Raw genomic sequence first — 13,312 nt, 5'->3', positions numbered from 1 at the left:
AGCTTTGAGATGACACATACACTGGGAGTAATAAACATCTTAATGAAAGTAATTCTTAGTAGCTTAAATAAACTGGAACTTCTGATTTGTGCTTAGCAACAAATGTCAAGATTTAGAGCTGTTGATTTGTGATTGGGAATGAACGTCAAGTTTTGGAGTTATTGATTTGCGCTTGGCAATAAACGTCTAGATAACAGAATGATTGGATCAGGGACAAAAGGAAAACATGTAAGGAGGTGAAACACAGCAGAGACGATTCTAGTTCCATCAAGGGTGAACTTGTGTCCTTCCCCACCAGCGTGGTCCAGAAGCAGAAGTTGGACAGATGGATGAAGAGGTTATATTTGCTATGAAGACCAACAGCTTCGCTTTATCTATGCAAAGAAGTTGTGCTAAACAAAAGACTACAGAAGACCGGAGTGAATGAAGAAGTCTTCTGCAAAAGATATTGGGCTTCAGAGAACTCTTTAGATGAAGGAAGATGTTAGGAACAGAGTAAATGCAGGCAAGAAGCAGCATTAGCAACAGTTGCATAATAATTCAATGGGGAAAGACTTCTGGAGGCAAGCAGCTGAGAGAATATCAAATAAAATGATGTGAACACACCTGAGGTGAACCTCACTACAACACTGCAAACAAAGTTGTCTGGGCAGCCTATATGAATATAAAGATGTTGGGGCCCCAGGAAGAAAAAGAATTGAGCAGAAAAGAAATACAAAGAGCCTCTGGGATGAAAGAGAGTATAATCATATTACATACAAGAGAAACTTATAGCTTAGTTTAGGGTACTAAACTTCAATGTAAAGGACACAGTGATGTAGGTCTTGGTAAATACTCCATGTAGTAGTAGTTATGGAAGACCTGCACTCTCTGGAGCAGGAGCTGGAAAGCAGTGGGGGTACAGCACCAGTGCCTGAACTAAGATTAGACTGCTATGTTTAGGGACATTAAACCAACCCCTAGCTAATACCAGTGATGAAAGTTGAGACCAAAGCTGGACTGTTGATTGCAGTGTCTCTTGCAGAACAGTGGAACAGCCCCTTAGCCTCTACTAAGCATCAACTACATCTCCCATGGAAGCTGAGACACCCAGATCACTTGTTGTTGCCAACACTGTGGAAATGTATTTTTGTGTCTTAACCTTCAGGCTAAATCTCCCGCTGTAAAGAAAATGCATCTACCCTTTCTTAGGTGTTTAAAAATGCACAGTAGGATTAGTTAAGCCTAAAATAGTTATTCCAGGGTTATTTATGTCTAAAAGAAAGTGGCACTTACATAGGGTTATTCATCCCATTGAGGAAACTTATCCAGATCTGATGAATAAATTATTATTTCTCTTCAGTGATTATTAGTGGAGCCCACAGTGACTAGCTCAGATTTAGGTGTCCAATTTCTAGATGCCCAGTTCAGAGCAGGTAAATTCCACCCTTGACATGGAATTCCTTGCTTAATCTCTAGGAAAAACGGCAAGGAAGAGAGACAAAGGGATTTTGGGATGTTCAAGGGATCAAGTAGCTCCTTGGCAGGAGCTAGAACAGGGGCTGGTGGCCCATTACTGCCCCATGCTTTAGTTTTCCAATGACTCCACCCTATAGGACTGGTTTGGGAGGACCTAAAGTAGGAGTTAAGGCTGGACCATGTTCATGATGCTCTGGCCTCTCTTTTGCTTTATCACCCACCATGGCAGGTTGTCCTAGCTGGGGAGGCACATTTGCTTCCATTGAAGACTGAACTAAGCCCAGCTAGATGGCTTGTCCCCAAGTGTGGTGGAGCCCAGACATGTCTCCCTCATCCCAGTGTGTCTCAGCAATGAAAAAAGAAGCTCTACATTATGCACAGGCACCAAATTTAAGCTTCTCCAAGTGCCCAGCAAAGACTGGGAGGAGGAAAAACTACCCTGTAATGAGCTGGATCTGAACTGACATTGGATACTCAGGGCGGTAAAACATCTGCTAAACCCCAAAACACTAAATCATTTGCAGGCAAGATGCATTTTTAGGTCAGAACAGCTTGACACAGGTTCTTCTAACTATATATTAAAAAAAAAAAAAGGCAAAAAAGCTTTGTTTCTGATTCATTTCAGGCAGCTAGAAACTGTCACCAGTGATGGTGGGGGAAGCAGCAGTATCATCCTAAGTGGAAAAGGAGACAGCTGCTGGAGGCAAGGCAGGAGTTTTATTTGCTTCATTAAGCAGCAAAGAACACAAAATTGTAAAAGGCACTGCTTTTCAAGTTGTGCTTTTTATTTTTTTTACATGCCCTTTCTAATTAGGCTTGACCGATGTTGCTGCTTCGCCTGCAGCATGGCTGGGCTTTGAAAAACTAATAAGGTTTATTCCTAATTGCATTTGATTACAGATATCTAAAGGCTAGAGATGGTTCTGGTGGCCTAAGCTTTAAATAAATGCACGTCTCCACTCTCTCCTTCCCCTGCCTTCCAAGTAACAAGGAGGAGATGGGACAATCTGACCATGGATCTCCATTCAGGCAAAACTTGTCTAGGGAGGCCACCAAAATCCTCTGCAGTGCTGGGGAAACCCCAGCAGAGTCCAAATGCAACATCAAAAATGCAGTAACGATAACTGATTTGTGACTTCACAGGTTGAGGGCCAATATAATGCGATTGTGTATTTAGAAAGAAAAAAGACTGGTCATAATGATTGTATGTAAGTGTGATAGCTGATAAATCTAGTAATTAATGTTGAATTACAGTGTAGATGTTGCCCTGGTCATGAGGTTTACTTGCACCAGTGCTGCTCTTGGGCTGACCAAAGGACTCTCTTGAGGTCTCAGACCTCCAGCGTCCCTAGTTCCCAATGGGAACCCGATTTTTCCATATCTGGACCAGTTCATGGTCCTGTGAACAACAGTTTCAGATTGAACCCTGATGCCTCTTTTCATCTGAAAACAGCAGCAGTCGCACAACAGCCTCTGTAGCATAGCTATAGAATTTAAGATAGTTGTTAGCAGAGACCATATATTTAGTTATAGATACAATCCCTGTGTATATAAGCAAAACTCTAAAAATTCTCAGAGGTTTTTGAGGTTTTCTTGTTTGTTTTTTTTTCTTAAAGTTTATGTAGCTTTGGTTCTGGGAGGGTCCAGTGACTTCATATACTCTGTGCCCACCTCTCTTGAGTCTGTCTCCTCAGTCAGACCATGACAAGGAATTTTTTTATAGAAAAATGGCTTTTATAATTTTCTAAAATATTTTGAATCCAGCTGGCCAAAAATACTGGTATCTTCCTTAAAGATGCCATTCTTAAAGCTAACACTTACCTCTCAAATCATCATGCATTGCTTGTGTATGTTCTCCTGAACTGTTATTCTCTTGTTTGTTCTTTTTATTGTCAGCTATTGAGTTAAATCTATGCATCCACATGGGAAATCAACCTCAGGAGTCCACTATAACTCCTCGGTAATTTTTCCTGCCTTCATTTAAACAACAATCTCACATGAGTATTTTTAGATTATTGCTTACAGCCTCACATCCATCACACTCACTTGAAGGCTACAAATGAGAGTTACTGTACCTAGAGCCCAACAATATATAGCTAAGTGTAGTACAAATGGAACACCACTTAACACCCTGTGTATCAAATGTATCATTTGTTTATATGGCCATTTCAGAGTGGGAGGACTCATAAAACATCTGAAAACCTTTAATTAACACTTCACATTTTTTTAAATGGCCTTTAATTTATCTTGCAGTGATCTTCTTCCCAATTCCATCAGTATTTGCCTTTATTCCACTGCAGCTATTCATAACTAGTAGAAATGATTAAAATTGTTTGGTTTTGCTGTTATTTTTTTCCTACTCTCAAGTTTGTGTTGCAGCTTTTCCAAGGAGTTCAAGATAGAATGACAGAAGATCAGAAGTATCTGTATTTTTCTTCCTTTCTTGGTAGAGAGAAGGGGCAACTTTTTCTGGTCTGAGAAAGTTTCTGAAGAGTTTATTTTACATGACTTCCTAGGACAGAGTTTCTCCTCCTGACTAGAAGGCTCTAAACTCCAACCCAAAGCTTAATAAAGGTCTGAAAGATGCAGAATCTGCCTCGATAAGGGGATAATCAATTAAACCACATGCTACATCTTTCACATGTGATGCGTCTTCCCACCTCAGCGTCCAACTTCACACCCCATCCAGGTCTCTTAAGACCTTACCTGATACAGGTTATCCTGATTGTTTTCTCCATGAGGAATACTTTACATCTGGGGGCAGAGCACCCATGGGGCTGATGGGCCTAATGTCCACGCAAAGGACGTGGACACCTGCTACAAAACAGTAGGCAATGCCATGGCCCAGTTTCCAGACTTCCATGTTTTATGTTTGTTTCTATCTACCCTGATTCTCTCCTTCAGGGGGCTGCAGACAGACAGAAATGTTTATAACAAAGGAGGAAACACAAGTAAATCAAATGAGGGCTGAGAAAATCATTGGGATAAGAATGAGAAGATCATTGTTTCCATGAGGAGTTAAATAATGAGCCATATGGGGGTGACTCGGAAACTGTGGTCTATTCCAGATGGTTTTTCAGTATTTAGTATCAATAAAGTGACTCAGATAAGCATAGAGTTTTCCCTGTGCTTTCCCAAAGCAAAGCCCTGATGGTTTTCCTCTTACGCTGCAGAGCAGACTATTCCTTTAGCTGATTACAAAATAATCACAAAACATTATGGTGCTAATTTTGAGCCCAGGCCCAGAAGAGGATTGAATCTAAGAAGTGTTGGAATTAATACCAGCCTCTAAGAACGGACATTTCTCTTCCAGAGACACTGGAAATGTTGATGCTCTTCCCTCTCTCACTTGTCCTAATTCTCTTTCAGTGTGTCCCTTGGGCATGAACAAGGTCTGATGGGCAAAAACAGTAGTAACATGAACTCTGCTATTGCATTGTCTCTCCTTCCCTGTATGAGATGCCTGTTTCTTGAAATACATACTTCATCCTAGCTGGGTATCTTGGAGAAATTATGGGGAAGATGGAAAGCTAAGGGATAAACCAGTGCTATATGCATTTCATGTAATGGATGTTACTTTATGGGAGCTGAATATGTCTAAGCAGTCTTGTGCAAAAGGAAAAAAAAAAGACAAAGTTGTGTTCTCTTGTTCTTCAGTCTTCTTCTGGTAGAACATCGGTGTGATGCTGGAAAAGAGCGTTTTCCCTGTATTCTAGGTGTTTGTCTGGTACCTGCTAACATCTGAGGATGTGAATGCATTTTAAAGGTCAGGATATGGAGACACTAAAGTGTGCGCTAGTAGAGTTATGTGGGTGTTTAGCTTCACAAATCTGTGAAAACTACAGCTGAACTTGGACATGGGGCTCCTGAGGAAGAGTCTGCAGCTCTGGGTGCACGAGGTCCCCCCACAATGGGCCTTCCAGAGGTCCCTCCGCAATGAACCTTCCAGGAGGGCTCCTGGTGCACCCAATGGGGCAGTGTCCAGCCTATGGATCTATTTTCAAATTTACCCAGTGCCACGGCAGCTTGCAAACTCTTGGAGAGTTAACTTTCAACCTAAGGGGCTGAGAATACTTCCAAAAGGCCTCTGAAAGAGGAAAGCTTTTTGTCAATACAATTAGGTTTGATATTCAGCAGCTTTTATTGTCTCTTCGCTCCCAAGTGGAAAGTGCACATAAATCTGCAGATTTGAAAACACTCAAACACCATTAAACAAGAGCATCTTCTTGTTTCTTTACTTTTCCTTACTGAGTGCATTTTTTGTTTTGGTGGGGTTTTTTTGTTTGTTTTGTGTTTTTTTTGTTTGCTTGTTTGTTTTTGGTTTTTGTTTCTGAGCTCATTGAAATGTTTTGATGCCCAGCCCCTCTGACTTTCTCTCCTTTTGCTTTGGTGGGCTGGCTTAGCATAAATTGAATTATTCAGGATAACTGCATAGTGTAATTGTTTGAAGTAAAAAGTCCTTGCAGAGCTTCGGAACAGCCTGTAATTCATCTGCCTTTAGAAATACAGAAACAGACTGTTCATCTAATCTCATAACTACCGCACCTAGTAGTTAACCTGCCGTGCAACTTGTGTTTCCAGATGAGATTTGCTCTTTCTGAAATGATATAACAAGCAGACAGGTTTTTAAGAAAGTCTGGTAGAAGTAAAGCAGACCATAAAATTACACCTGTTCTACAATAATTCTTGTAGTTTCGCCGTTTATCTTTGTTTTGCTTTGTCATGAGGACAATTCCTGTAAATCTGTGTCTGTGAAACATAATGAGGGAACATCTTCTGGTTGGGGTGGATGCTGTGTCTGCATATTGCTCCGGCTTCAGCGAAGCGTGATTTGCGAAATGTGCTCTGTAAGAGTAAGTTCTGCCTCACTTGTCACCTTGAGAGCTCTTGTAGGCTGAACAGACTGGAAAAATGTGAAAAAATGTCTACAGCAGAGAGTGTGTGCGAGTTTGTAAAGGAGCTTTAGGTTCCTGTTTGCCTTGCTGGGGATATTATATTGTGGTCGTATAGGATGGGTTTGTTATGCCATTTGAAAATCCTGAATTAAGTAACTTTAAAATGAGAGAACCAGAGTGTCGTGGCAGAAGATGGGCCGCAGAGTGGGGATATTAACTCAGCAGGGTTGTCATTGTCTCTGATGTGTTGGCGATGAACTGCTGAAATTTGCAGAGCACAGGCTGAGATCAGACCCGGCTTGATGCAAGGCCAGAGGTGGGGCAGAGCAATCAGGGGTGAAAAGTTTTAAAAAGTTGTAATCAGTATTTTCTTATGACAGCCCATCAGAGCCCTTAACACAGCTATGCCTGCACAGTTGCATTTTTGAGCACTTTAGATAAATCTGGCAATCAGAGCGGATTAAACTCTGCTGCAAGAACATGCTGCTCATTGACACTGCAGCTCTGGGGCTTTGACCCTGGGCCAATGCAGCAGCTGCCTCTCTTGTGGCTCAGACCTTAGGAAAAGTGATGAAGAGTTTGAAAATGGCTGGGCTGCCACATTTTTGGCAGCTATAATTCTAGGGGGCTGTCCTTCCAGATAGGACTCTCACTTCTGAAACTGCTGGAAAGAAGTTCTAACTGCTACCAGGGTGTAGATCTGGGTTGTGAAGCTGCTTTTCCCTCCTGGTTCATCCCAGCTTGGCTGTAGGGAGCTGAAGCCATGGGAACGTGTAGTCATCCTCAGGGGAAAGCTCTGAAACAGAGCTGTGGGTGAGGAGCATGTCTTCAAAAGTTAATGTCTTTGCTGAACTAGAGGGAAGGGGGAAAAATAGAAGAAGAAAAATGCAGCCCAAGCATTTAACTTGGGCAGGTACATCCAGGGTCAGCATAGATAGAATCATAGAATCATTTTGGTTGCAAGAGACCCTAAAGATCATCAAGTCCATCCATTAACCTAAGTTGTTTCATCACCTGGGTCATGTCTGCTCCTTCTCTTCTTTCCCTGAGCCTCTGATGTGGGGCACTTGTTGGACACACAGTGGTGGGCTAGAAAATGCTGTGCTGTGACTTCGGCCCTTTATATTGTGTTAAGCCCTTTTTGGGGCTTAAAGCAGCCCTTAAGTGCTGACTATCCTCAGCAACTATTGGCATTTTAAAAGCACCTTCCTTCTAGTGCTGGGCCAGCAGAAAGCAACAAGCATCTCCCAGAGAAAGCCTCTAACTCCTTGGAGCCACCTTAAATTCCCTGCCGTCCGTACTACCTGTCCCCCCTGCCTAACGTGCAAAGAAAACAACATTATTTCAGGACACCCCTACCCCCCCCAGTCTGTAAAACAAGTTGCTCCTTACCTCGATTAACTGTGCCACGGCAGCTCTTGAGCAGGACAAGAAGAGGGAGGAGGACCTCACCCAGGAGAGAGGATGCTGCCAGGGTGGATCCCACGCCATCTTCTCTCCCCAGTTGATCTCTGACTTCTGCGTCGTCGTAGCCCAAAGCAGGGGAGGTTCTGAATAGTCCAGCCAGCTCTCAGCAGCCTTCAGTATTTACCAGAAGCAGTCGCGTGCTGTCCTGGCCCTTCTTTACTGCCTTCCTTTCTAATCCAGCAGCCACAGAGCTGACGCCGGGGGAGTCATTAATTAATTAGGCTGGTGTCGCTTACACAGTGCTCTGCTGCTCCTCAAGCCAGGCTTAGTGACGGGGGATGCGGAGAGTAAAGCAGCGCTCAGAGCTCTCACCGCTCCCCCAGAGGAAGGCGATTCACTCATTAAGATCCTGGATTTCTTTATTTTTTTTTTCTTAACAGCTGCCTGACTGATTCCAGCTCTCTTGTTCTTGTTTTCCTCCTGGCCTGTTGAGAGAATTCTCTTCCTCTAATGAAAAAGGGCTGTACGCCAAGACGATGCATCATCAGCATCATATGCTAGCACAGTCCAGAGTTACTAGACATGAGTATTTGACATCTTGGGATTTTGAAAGCATTTTTCATCCCTGAAGGATCTTGTGGATGTGATACTACAGTCTGCAACTTTATCTGGGCTTGAGCTCTGGAGAGAGCTGAAGGCAACTGGGAAGAGCATGTGCATAGCAGGCTGTAGAAGCTGAAGCTGTAGACCCACCATCTACAGCTCAGCTCTGCTTGAGGAGCTCGAGAAAATTATCTGAATCAAATGGGCAGGGAAAATACAGCTTAAGGGGTTTGAGGGAGTGTGTGACTCTCAACTGGACTGTCCTTCCACCAAGGAGCAAACAAAACCTCCATCCACAGAGTGAAAAAGAGGGTTGGGAGGAGAGGGACTAGATCAATCAGGTTTACTATATTCTCCCATACTCATAATTTCTTGTAGTATTCTTTACTGGGAGAAGCCCAGGATTTTCATCAAGAAAACAAGCAATGAGATCTAGGAGGATCTCATCACTTCTGCTTCTTGTGTTCTAGCACTTTTAGAGAACCGAGCACAATTTCAGGGAGAAAAAAAAAAGAGCTCTGTAGCAAATTAATATTTTACAAGCTCAAATAGGCAAGCCAGCTTTAAGGTTTGCATTACTGATTAGATTGTGAAGATGAGAGGAGGGTGGAGTGATGCCAACATGTGTATGGCTTCAGAGGAAAAGCAGCTGTTTGGTTCTTTGCTGCATTTATGCTCACTGTGTGTTTACAGGGTGACTGTCAGCTGCTGTGCTCCCAAGCATGAGATGATGGGAACCTCTGCGCTTGGAAAATTGGTATAAGAATTGGGAAAGTAAATGCAGGATGCTGTGTTATGAGGTCTTGTCAGCAGACAACAGATGGTGGCAGCATCGAGGCAGGGAATTATGCTTCTGCTGCCTCAGAAGTTGTGCAGCTTGGTCCTCCTTTCCCTAATGAAAATCCACTGTGGGGCTCTGAGATTCTAAGCAGTTGTTCATCGAGCTGGTTTAAATGTTTTTCAGCTTGCTTTCTTAAGGAAACAGGGCTTTTGGACATGACATTTTGCTTGACCCTCTCCTCCTTCTTCACCCTGCCCTCCATCCTGTGGTCTTGGTTGTTTTAATTTAGCTGAAACGGGCCAAGGGGCAATCGTCTCGGAGATACTGAGTTTCTGTGCATTTTGTTTAAAAAATATGCCATTGGGTAAAAAGCTGAATCAGTTATAGACCCATGGAAGGAACAAGGACAGTGTGTGGACAATTCTTGCTGGATCCACACTGAGCAGAGATGCTACGACCAACCGAACCATGGGGAGCTTTGTTTTGTGCCAGCGTCTTGCCAGACACCAGCAAATGCAACCACAGGGCATAAATCCACGGAAAACTGCTGCTTGTGAGACTGTTTCCTTTTAGAAAACATTGTCTAAGCACTTGTCTGCTTGTGGAAATGCACTTGCTGTGCCCTGGATCAAACACAGTACGAGCTCCCGAAGCCTCTGGGCTGCTATTTCCAGGGCGTAGTTTATTGTGTCTTGCTCATGGGCTGGAGTTCAACACTGATCCCATCCTTTTATTTGCAGGTTCTCAAGGTGTGTAGTTTGTTGGTGTTTTATTTAACGCTCTGAGCACGTTAGACTGTGACTTTCCCATAGCTGATGCTGTGTGCTCATGAACCAGGCTTGCCGTGGCATCAAACCTCTGCTGGAAAACATTTGTGCCAAGAGCTATGCAAAAATAGCACAAACAAACCTGATCTTCTTTTTCCAGCTTTCAGATTTCTTACTCTATATATGGGTCACTGAAGCAGAGTGCCTCCTTTAGTTTTCAGGGGAAAATAAAATGAAATACGTGGATTTCTGCAGACTCCAGACCTTTCAGCACTTTGTAACTTCATTTCAGCTTCTTCCCTTGGGACAATATGAAAATACATGGAGCAGATCAGAGAAAGATCTCCTCCTGGGTTTTTAAATTATAAGATTTCATGTTGGTTTTCTATTCCTTTAAACGTTCAGAGTTCTTTTTATTGATTTATTTATTTTTTAAGTTTTCTTTCATGACAAAGACAACAAACTCTTTATATAAAGGCATCTACTTCTACTTTGTTGACCTGACCCCTTGAAATGGATATTTTGTAGAGAAAAAAAAAATTGTTGCAAAACTCCTGAATTTAGCAACAGCGAGGAAGTGCGCTTTGCAGAGAGAGGGGAAATAGTTGTAATTTCCCATATACAGCCCTACCAGCAATGACCCCTCACCGGAGAACGTTACTCATAGCCCACATTGCATATGCTGTTATGTACTCACTGATTAGTGGATGACCACCAATCCCTGAGTGAAACCACAGGCGCTGTTAAACTTGTAAGCTTCCTATTTATAGCTTGTGCCTTTTCCATCCTCTTGGGAAATAAATGAAATGTGGCTCTTGCTAAACATGTCACTTCACCAATCCCTGCGGTGTTGGCATTGTTGCAAAGTAAAAGCACAACGATGTCGTTTGGGAGAATGTCGTGGTCCTGAACCCTGCGAGTTGGCTCAGAGCAGTGAGAGCCCCAGGGGTGAAACCACTGAAAGGGGATGTGGCTCTTGCCAGACTCATCTCCCACTCTCTGCCTGCATTTGGGGTGGCTGGTAAAAGCATGAAGAGCTGTGAGGAACTTGAGGTCTGGTCTCCCTGTAAATGCACTGAGCATGTAAGAAAAGAATAAGGACATGAGTCATCTTGCTTTATTCTGGCTTCATTGATCATAGAATCACAGAATAGTTTGGGTTGGAAGGGACCTTAAAGATCATCTAGTTCCAACCCTCCTGCCATGGGCAGAGACACCTTCCACTAGACCAGGTTGCTCAAAGCTCCGTCCAGCCTGGCCTTGAACAATTCCAGGGATGGGACATCTACCAAGACTCTGGGCAACCTGTTCTAGTGCCTCACCACCCTCATGGGGAAGAATTTATTTCTTATATCTAATCTAAATCTACATTCTTTCAGTCTAAAGCCATTACCCCTTGTCCTACCACTACATGCCCTTGCAAAAAGTCCCTCTCCAGGTTTCTGCCAAGTAGCTGGGATTCCTTAATAGTGACTTCTAATGCAAACCTCTTTTGTGAGAAACCTTCTGAAGAGAGAAGTTGAGTGTCCTGTGTGTGCTCATGCTCACTTACATGTCGTAAAGCCGTTTGCAGGCACTGTTGATGGAAATCTGAGATGCAGCCGGTGGGTAACTTTTGTGCAGGTCACAGTTCTGTTATGCTGCTTGTTCTCCTGGGTGCACATTGATTCCTTTCATCCATGTACTTCTAAGCACCTTGAAGCTGTAGTGATGGGCACCATGCAGGGTTACAGCGTTGTTACAGCATTTAGAAAGAAATAACCCTTTGCCATGTAGAATGCATGTCCCTGAATAAGTGGGAATAAGGGATTAGGGGAAAGGTGGAGGGTCTCCATTGTGTGGGACCATCTCTGTCCAACCAACCCAAGAGCCCACACGACCTCCATCAATCACTTCCAGGGTTCCTCTCCTCACTCTTCCTGCAGAGCAGCAAGGTCCCTAGTCCATGCACTTCCCTTCTCTCCCAGATGTTTGGAGGTTTCCAGGGAGTTCTCCCACATCCTTATCACTCTTCAGCCCAACCATGAGCAAAGAAGAGGCAGCCCCAGGGCAGGGGAGGAGAGCTGGGAGCCAGGAGAAGGTAGGAGCCTGGAGAAGGAAGGAATGAATCTTCTTAAGTACCTTTAACTTCAGTTTAATCCCCAGAGCACCATGAAACATTTTTCCTTCCATCTTCACAGCTTCCCTTTAGGGAACTGAAGGTTACCATCAGTCCCTGAAGACTGTGGCTAGGAAACCTTTGTAGAAGTGTGGAGGCTGGGTTTGTCTTCAGATGGCTCTGTCATAACTTGCCTGCCCTGTACACCGCAGAAGCATGATGAGCTTCCCCACAGAGCTGAAGGCAAACTCTGGAACACCCCAAATGCTTGCCTACAGGGAGTGGCCGCCACATCACCCATCCGCGGCTGCCGTTCCCTTTAAATTCTCTAAAAGCCATTCAAGTATTGAATTGCTCACTGAAATTTAATGTGGAGACTGGCCAAGCGATGGCAGCCTGCCAGGGGTTTCCATGTCTACCAAGAATGTTTTGCAGTGCACCTTGGGAGAGGAACATTACTTCCTTGATTATTTTTTTTTCCCCTCCTTTTCTTTTTTCCCCTCCCCTTAAAGTGAGTAAAGAAAGCAGCTGAAAAGTTAGAACAGGCAGCTTTCATCACCAGCTCCTCTGTCTGTTCACATGGCTACATATCCTGCTGACAGCTCAACTCATGGTAAGATGGACTTTATGCTCAGGTGGATTTGGCTGCTGGTGGATGCTACTGAATTGCTGTTGAAATTATTTCATAGGAGACTATGGTCCTACTGCAAAAGATTTGTGTCTCTGCCATGAGGAAAATCAGAGAGTTACAGTTTTGGGAAATGGGGTGATGTTCAATATCAGTGTCTCTCTCCAAAGTTTATTGTTTGGGTATTTTGTAGGGTTAGGAAAGGATGCATCCATGTTTAAGATGCAAAATGGTTTGTGGGAGGCTGAGAATTCAGCAAAATCCTTCTATCTCTGCCTCTGTAAACCCAAAACGTTGCTCATTTCCTAGCTGCATCAAGGCAAATATTCACAAAATCCCTCCCGGTGCTGATAGGGTGTGTGCTGTAGCAGTGGGATGTAATGGTGTGATTCACCACAACTTTATGGGACAAGGTGCATTTGTTTCTCTAGCACCATGTCTCCGGGCAGTTGAACTCATGTAGCTGACGTGCCTTGTGGTTGCAAGGACAGGTTGAAGTGGGACAGGAACTTGCTGTCCTCATTCAGCCACTGAAGGGAGAGATTAGACCTGGTCAGTGTGGTGCAGTGGGAAGGTTGCTTAAAGGCAAGGAGAGGGCCACCAACCTCATGTGGCCACAGAAGGAAGGTCACCTCCTCGTGGTTTGCCCTGTGTCCAGGAACAACGTGGCAGTGA

General features: G+C 43.8%; 2 protein-coding genes across 3 annotated transcripts in view; one reads left to right on the top strand and one right to left on the bottom strand.

The window, feature by feature from the left end:
* Nucleotides 1–7,858, bottom strand: part of TMIE (transmembrane inner ear) — a 33,548-nt gene extending 25,690 nt beyond the window's left edge. The window contains exon 1 of the mRNA XM_082046447.1: nucleotides 7,746–7,858. Within this exon, the coding sequence (XP_081902573.1) occupies nucleotides 7,746–7,844 (99 nt within the window). The 5' untranslated portion in view covers nucleotides 7,845–7,858. The remainder of the gene's footprint in view (nucleotides 1–7,745) is intronic.
* Nucleotides 7,859–12,583: 4,725 nt separating this feature from the next.
* Nucleotides 12,584–13,312, top strand: part of ALS2CL (ALS2 C-terminal like) — a 52,064-nt gene continuing 51,335 nt past the window's right edge. Inside the window, exon 1 of one of the 2 annotated variants that reach the window (XM_082046760.1) lies at nucleotides 12,584–12,622. Coding sequence is in view for 1 of the 2 variants with exons in the window: in XM_082046764.1 (XP_081902890.1) it covers nucleotides 12,620–12,622 (3 nt within the window). In the remaining variant the exon portion in view is untranslated. The remainder of the gene's footprint in view (nucleotides 12,623–13,312) is intronic. The other variant, XM_082046764.1, reaches the window with a different exon arrangement.

The sequence above is a fragment of the Streptopelia decaocto genome, assembly GCF_964273445.1.
Source record: "Streptopelia decaocto genome assembly, chromosome: 2".
Classification (NCBI taxonomy): domain Eukaryota; kingdom Metazoa; phylum Chordata; class Aves; order Columbiformes; family Columbidae; genus Streptopelia; species Streptopelia decaocto.
Note: the sequence above shows the minus strand (reverse complement) of the source record. Positions and strands in the feature narration are given on the sequence as shown.